Genomic DNA, 8,400 nt, shown 5'->3' on the forward strand with positions numbered 1-8,400 from the left:
CCACAGTGAAAAAGTGTGTTTGATTACCCACAAGCATTTTCTGCTACCCATAATACACTTTTATTTTTCATATGTGCACAGTTTTGATTCATAGAAATTGCTTCCTCAATAGTTTTAAAAGCATAAATATTGATGGTTTAGGGACCACTTAAATTACATGTGTGAATGTGAGGAAAAGCAAAATAAAATGAAATGAAAATCACATAATCAGAAATAAAATTTGAAAATAGGAGAAAATTAATAGAATGCAAGAATCTTCAACAAACAAGTCTCACCCCTTTTGAATCCTAGGGAAAAGCCATCTGCATTTTTAAATAAATAAGTTTCAAGCTTTGTACTAGTTCAAGCACCATCTTAGTGCTCTAGATTTATTTGCTTCTGGTCAAAATCACGTACTAAGTTCTTGATGTGAAGTAGCTTGTTATACAGATACATGAACCTCTGTTTTTCTGCCAGGTAGCTGGGGTTCCTCTCTCTCATTTTCTGATATTCTAGTATAATTTTTTCATTGATTTCCTGATACTCTTTTGAGTTTGAAGGAAAGTGCTTTCTTCTAGAATCTAGTTCAAGGAATACACTAGATAATGTCTTCATCTTGGCATACAAAGCCTGATATTCATCATACTGAGCTTTAAACTCCTGAGCATAATACTCACGTTGCTCATAAGAAACAACAGGGAAATATTTAGTAAGATAATCTGTATTCTCATAGGTTTCGAAAGTCTCCTTGGAGGCAACACACACCTCTTCTAATTTTATGCTGCAATTTGCTCTAGCCTTTTCATCTTGTCTTGCAGAGTCAATCTTCCATGTCCCCATCACGTCAGTATGGTTATTCCATTGTTTTGCTTTCTGTTGCATGGAGTTATATTGGAATTCATCACCAAATTGTAAATGTTTTTCTTGCATGCTTCGTGAATACTCTGTTGGAGCTGAGACAGAAGGTAGCATTTGTGAAGGAGTGGTTTCCCTCTCGGGACTGTCAAAGATACTACTATTTGAACTGGTACTATCTGCATACGGATCTTGAATCTCAAGTTGTTCTGTATCTGTAGTGCTACAAGAATCAGACTCAGAGTCCAGAATTGGAGTGGTATATGACATCTCACAGGGGGTTTCAAGCGGTGGTGGTGATTTGGCACCGGATGGCAGGAGACCCACAGAAGATCTTGCATTGATTCTATTCAGATGCATATTCACTGCAGAAGGTGACATAGTGGTTAAGTGAGATATTCTGACTTTCTTTTTAATTAAAGCACTAACATTAACAGCACTGAACAGGGGATTCTCTGGAAACAATGCATCATTATTTGTTGTAGAAAGTGTAGATTCAGAGAAGTTTCTGTTAGCAGCATTCTGCATTGGGTCTGCTTTGATGGAAATTGCTAACTCCAATGACTGCCTGTCTAAGTCATTGTATCCAGGCCAATCTTTTTGTATCTCTTGAAAAATATCATCTTTTAAACTATATGAAAGATTTGTGCTATTCAGATGTGCTACCTCTTGTAGAATTGTTTCAAGAGTGTCCTTGTCATTTTTGGGGGCACCATCTTTCTGCAGACGGATGAGTAATTCAGATTTCTTGTAGTCTCTCAAGGCTAATAAATGAATGACCCTGTCTCTATATGGTCGTGTGTGGACACTATGGGAAACCCGTGACTTTCGGACAGTATAAGCAGGATTAATGGGAGCAGTCTTTTTCCTCTCAGGCACTAGATCTGGAACACCTTGAGGTGCTCTCCGAACCGGTAATTTTCTCTGCATATGTGCTCTCATATATTTTCTCCATTTGTTGGCGGGGTCTTCTTTTGGCTGGGTTATTGCTTGTTTAGTCATTGGACAGGAGCTGGTTTGTATACTCTCTGTCATTTGTTCTTGTGTTGGTTTTATGCATGTGAGCTGTGATACATTACAGCTTGAGATGGCTTGTTCAGTAACGCCACATACAACTTGATGGTCTTCTTTTTTCACATTTGACAATCCGAAGTTAGTGTTGGAGATATTTGAAGGTAACGTGTTTGTAGGGATTTTGAACAATCCTTGGAGTTCTTGGAGTTGAGTAGAAATTGGAGGAGGTATTGCATTCCCATAGCTCAGGTGAGAGTAAATAATCGGGATGAATGGGCCATTAGGCTCCATGGCCCTTCCAAAGACATTCTGGTGCCTTGGCTCTGTGATACTTGAAGCCTGAAATACCAACTTCCCATCCCGGTACACGAATTCCCCTACTACTTTCCCTCCGAGGGAATTCAAGCATTGAAATCTGCAAGGATCAACATTTAAAATAGTTTAGAAAACAGTCTCTGGCAAGAATTAATAGATTACTATTGTCTATAAAATTGTAACCATAAAATATTTGTTCACAAAAGAGAGAAGTATCTAATTGAGATAGACTTAAGCATAGTTAGTTGTAAATATCTAATTTTTGTTTATATTTTGCTTTTATTCTGGAAGAACTGTTAATCTAGAATGAAGATTGTTATATTCTCTAAGATCATCTGTTTACAATCAATCAAACATCAAATGCATGTGCTTTGTGGGGAGGTCAATAAGAGATAACAAGCCTTTGGAAACTGAAGTAGGTTTACATATTCCACAAGCAGCATCAAAAATGTGTTTCTTACATGACTCCGACATGGAAGTAGACAGTCCCTCGGGTCACAGCTTGTCCTATCTACTGGAGCTTTTAATAACTACACATCACTTAAATTAATAACAAACAAAACCAAACATTTTACAAAGATATGTTTCTCAACTTTACAATCATCACTCAAAAAATGGAACCAAATTCTGTTTTCTTGGTTTGCCACTTATCCCTGTTTCTTTATACTAGCACACCAGAGGAATCTCAGAGAATTACAGCCTTATCCAGGTACTTAAGTATGACATTGCATGTTTCAAGCATGCATTTCAGCCACAGAATTCACACAGATTTTTGGATATTAGCTCCAATCATTTTAATCCCCTCAAATAACAAAGCACAACTATCATTCCTTACATATCATCATCTCTTTATTTTCAGATATCTCTACACCAATGCACAGCACAGGAAAACTCATCCCTACTATCTCTTCAGACACAGTTCACGTTAATCTCCCTTGAAAACATCTGGTCATTCATCAAATTTTTAAATAATTCAATAGAGAGATATTAAGCAGATATCACGTGATGGACAATATTCTCAGTGTTTGGCTATGCTGTAATAAGCAAAACAGAAACAAACAATAAAAAAAATCTCTACTCCCACAAATGCTGCATTTTTCCAAGAATTTCCTGGATTCTAGTTCATATCCACTTGACTTTTGTCTCATGATCACTGTCTTAACTTGGTATGAGACCATGAGAACTGATGTCACAAACTCTTACACTGGTTTGATTTCTTGCCTGAAGCCTTTTCCTGTTTCTAATCTATATTTCAAATTGCCAACAATGATTCCAGTTAGCTTATTCTTCTTAACTAAAGAATAAAATAATGGGTTGGGCTTGTGGCTTGGAAGGTAAAACTGCCTTCTGCAATACCAGCATCCCATATGGGTAACAAATAGAGTCCCAGCTACTTCACTTTCAATCCAGCTCCCTGTTGATGCACTCTGGAATGCAGCAAAGGATGGCCCATGTCCTTGGGTAGCTGCACCCATCTGGGCAACCTGGAAGAAACTCCTGTCTCCTGGCTTCAACCCAATGGCAATTACAGCCATTCAGATAGTGAACCAGCAGATGGACAATCTCTTATTTTCTCTCAGAACTTCAACTCAAATATTAATATATTCTATGTTATTATTATTATTCAAAATAGTAAAATATTACTACATGAATATATAATATATATTATATATTATATATTATATATATAATATTTCTCCTGGTTAAAATGAGTGCTTACCTCCATATAATCACAGAGCATTTTACATTGCTTATGAAAAACACCACATTGTATATCATGGTTACCTATGTGTTTATCTCTTCAAATATGTTCGAACTTGTACACCAATGACATCTACATTCTACTCAAATTTCTGGAGACCTTCCTTTTGTCCCCAGCACCTAAGTATAGAATTGGCAGGTATATAGCAGAAGGCATCCACAGAAGGTTTGTCACAGTCTTTAGCCATAGTGCTTAATGCCACAAAAATAAGCATCATTCAAGATTGCCAATGTGACAAGGGAAAAATCACCTCCTCCTCCTTTAGCTCCATAAATAAGCCACTGGTTATCCCAACCCCCAGAATAACTGACATTTAACTCTCTGGAAATAAAGATATACATCATAGGAAGACTAAATTCACCTCAAAGTCACAATTCTACCCCTGTAATATGTAGTAAGGTGTATGACTGTGTCACTTATACACACCATTCTTTACAGCGAAAGAAATCATGTACAGGCTATACTTCTGAGTTCAACTAGAACCAAAGTCAAAGCAACAAACCAAATGCTATCATGCATACCATCTAAACAATCAACATTTCCTCAATAACCCCCACTCCAAAAGAAGAATGGACCATAAAAGTTCAGGCACAGACATCAATATATACACAGGAAACATGGCGAAGCACAGAAGAATGACTCCTAAAGAACACTGTAGATCTTACATCCTGAGCATAAGGAAACTTATGAAATGTGAGTTAAATAATTCAAAATAATGATTGTAAGGAAACTCAATATGATGTACTAGAATATAGAGAGACACCTTAAGAGAACCAAAGAAATCAATTAGTCACATGAATAAAAAATCCACTAATAAAATAGAAATAAAGGACCTGTCACCGTGGTCAAGTGGCTAAAGTTCTCACTTTACATGCGCCAGGATCCCATTAGGATGCCAGTTCATGTCCCAGCTGCTCCACTTCCCATCCAGCTCCCTGCTTGTGGCCTGGGAAAGCAGTAGAGGACGGCCCAAAGCCTTGGGATCCTGCACCCAAGTGGGACACCCAGAAGAAGATTCTGGCTCTTGGCTTCAGATCAGCTCGGCTCTGGCTGTTGTAGCCACTTGGGATAGTACACCAGTGAATGGAAGCTCTTTCTCTCTGTCTCTCCATCTCTTTGTAAATCTGCCTTTCATTAAAAATAAATAAATCCTTTTAGAAAAAAAATAGAAATAAAAACGGTACATAAACAAACTAAAAATTCTTGAAAAAATGGATAAATTTCTAGATACATATAGCCTGCCAGGATTAAGTCAAGAAGGTATAGAAAATCTAAACAGACCCATAGTAAACAAGGAAACTGAGGCAGTAACTTAAGTCTCCCAACCAGGAAAAGTATTGGATCTGATAAGTTTACTACTAAATTCTATAAATCATTTTTAAAGGAAATAACTCTAACACTTTTTAAAGTATTCTAAAATATTGAAAAGGATGCAAGTATGTGAAACTCTTTTGACGAGACCAGTATCAGTGTGAATAAAAAAACCAAAGACATTACATGTAAAAGTAGCCTACATCCTTGATTAACTTAGATATGAAATTTCTCAAAAAAATTATAAGCAATTCAAACCCAAAGCTGCCTCAAAAATCAATCATCACTATCAAGTGAGATTAAACCAATAGCTAATATCATACAGAATGGGACTAGATCAAAAGCATTTCCCCTCAAATATGAAGAACAGGATATCCACTTTCACCACTCTTAATGAATATAGTGCTAAAAGTATTAGAAGGAGCAATTGGGGAAGAGAAATAAACAGTGGATATTTGGAAAAGAGAACTCTAAATACCCAGATTTGCAGATGCTAAGACATTGTACACGGAATTACCTAAACATTCTATCAAGAGATGCTAGAGATAAATCAATGCATTGAAGTTGCCAATAACAAAATAGACATGCAAAAATTTTTATATGCTAATGATAAGCTCACTGAAAAGTAATATAATCAAAATTCCCATATATAATAGCCACAAAAGGTCAATATTTGAAAATTTTTAAAGAATTGAAAGAAAGATCTTTAAATAAGCATTATAAAACATTGATGAAAGGAATTATCAAGAACACGAAAATGGAAAATACTCTTTGTTCATGACTGGAAAAAATTAATGCTAAGATATTTACAATAGCATGATAAAGAAATCTACAAATTCAAATGATTACAAAATTCATATGAAATCTAAAAAGACCCAGAATAGCCAAAGCGATCATGAGAAAAAAAAATGTCATGCTGAAAGCATTGCAATACTAAGTTCAAATTATACTGACAAGCTATAATAATTAAAACACCACAGTGTTGTTTTCTGGCATACAAATCAATGGACCATAATTCAGAGCTCAGAAAATCCATGTGCTTACACTCAACTTATTTTAGTTGAAAGTCCTAAGATCAAACACTGGAAACAGGTAATCTCTTCAATAAACGGTGCTGAGCAAAACTGAATGTATACAAGTAGAAAAATAAAAATATATCCATATTGTACACTGTATAAAGAAATCAATTCCCAGTGGAGCAAAGATCTAAATTTAAGACCCAAGATCTTGAAGTCGTTTGAAGAAAACATAAAAAAAAAAATACTTCAAGATATTTGTATAGGTGTGTGACTTCTTGGAAAAAATCCCAAAGTGCAGACAACAACAGTGAAACTAGACAGATTATGTAACATCCAAAAGCTCATGCACAGCAAAAGAAATGATCAATGCAATAAAGAGATACAATAGAACGGGGAAAATATTCACAAATCAAATATTCAACAAACACTTGACAACAACAACAATCAATTCGGTTAAAAAATGGTAAAAGAATCTCAAGAGAAGAAGAAACATAAATAGCCAGCAAATGTCTGAAAACAAAGTCTCAACAGTACTAGTGATCCAGGAACTGCCAATGCAAATCACAGTCAGACATCACCTCGTGTATGTCAGGATAATTATTTTCCAAGCAATTGAAAGTAGCAAAATCTGGCAAGGAAATGGAGAAAGCGGAACTCCATATGCTGTTGGTGGGAATGTAAAGTAGACATTCACTATAGAAAATAGTTTGGGGATTTTTTAAATCTAAAAATAGACTTTTGATATGATCCAGAAAACCCACTACAGGGTATATATCCAAAAGAAATAAACACATTTTATCAAAGAAAAACTTGCACCGAAATGTTTATAGCAATAGTGTTCACAGTAGGCAAAATATGGGATGATCTAAGTGTGCATTCCTAGATTAATATAGTTTAAAAAAAGATCACATATATAAACATATATGAATATATTGTATATAACTATAACTATGCAAATACCTAAGTGTATATTTCTATATCTGTACAAATATTTATATTTCTGTTTATATTTCTTTGCATGTATATTTATAAATACGTATTTTTAAAAATAAGAGTATGTGAATACATATTTTATATAATCTATAGATTATATATTTACATAATATATTATAAAATATATACAAACAAAATATTAATTCATATATTGTATAAATAAAATATGCATAAAATATCTATGATACATGCATTTATACACTTTAGTTTATACTACAGTTTGTGTGCATTATATATCATGTATTAAAAGGGGAGAGGAGAGGGGAGTGGAGGGGAAAGGGAAAGGCAAGGCAAGGGGCAAAAGACAATGCAAGGCATGGCAAGCTAAGAGGAAGTACCGTTAATTTCTTTAGAAACTACACAATCTACTTTTTGTATTAATGTCACTTAATATGGGAATTGATGACAATTCTGTTTTAATTATCAAGCATTTGTTATGAGCATGAGAATCTAATATTAAGTTCCTTTAAATAAAAGAATCAAACTGCAGACTCCTTTCATAAAGCATTATGTTTAAATTCCAAATCTTCGTTAAAGGTAAGAATGAAATCATATATCAAAGAAAAAGACTTGCCACTTCTGTAATGAATATAATCATGTAGAAATGCATGATACACTTCATTATATGCAAAAATATTATCGTAGAAAAGACGCTAAAATTTTGTGTCATTTATCTCCAACATTAGTGATAAAGTAAGGAAAGTTTGTGAAATACCAGGAGATTTCTCTGACAGCACACAGGAATTTTTGTGACTCAACCAGTACTTATCAAATATTACTTGTTTACATGACAGAAAACAAAAGAACGAATTGATCATACTAATGAATACTCCGCTAAAATTTTAACTTAGTAGCAGCAGTAGATCTTATTCTAAAAATAATTGGAAAATTCAAGTTCTCTTCTAGGAAGACTAGCTTAGCACATTCGTACAACTAGAATAAATGCTTAGTTAAGGAGGTACTATGGGCCTGAATAAGAGGCTGAACTACTAATGAATGTGCTTTGAAAAGTGATTAGATGATGGCTGCTGCTTTTGTAGCAGAACAGGTAGGAGTTAACTAGACTCAGTTCAAATTAATCTTGCCAGTCCTCGAAACCTTGAGGTCTAACCTAGTATTGGATTACTGCTTCCATTTCTTACCTATCCATTC

The 8,400-nt window shown here is 34.7% G+C and overlaps 1 protein-coding gene across 1 annotated transcript; it reads right to left on the bottom strand.

Annotated features, from left to right (window-relative positions):
* Positions 1-354: 354 nt before the first annotated feature.
* LOC121169447 (RNA polymerase II elongation factor ELL2-like) lies at positions 355-2,139 on the bottom strand. Its single transcript, XM_041000046.1, has one exon. The coding sequence runs from the start codon at positions 2,137-2,139 to the stop codon at positions 355-357; it is 1,785 nt and encodes a 594-aa protein (XP_040855980.1).
* Between the last annotated feature and the right edge of the window lie 6,261 nt (positions 2,140-8,400).

This window comes from Ochotona curzoniae, unplaced genomic scaffold, assembly GCF_017591425.1.
Source record: "Ochotona curzoniae isolate NIBS_2020 unplaced genomic scaffold, NIBS_Ocur_1.0 scaffold_1852, whole genome shotgun sequence".
NCBI classification, from domain to species: domain Eukaryota; kingdom Metazoa; phylum Chordata; class Mammalia; order Lagomorpha; family Ochotonidae; genus Ochotona; species Ochotona curzoniae.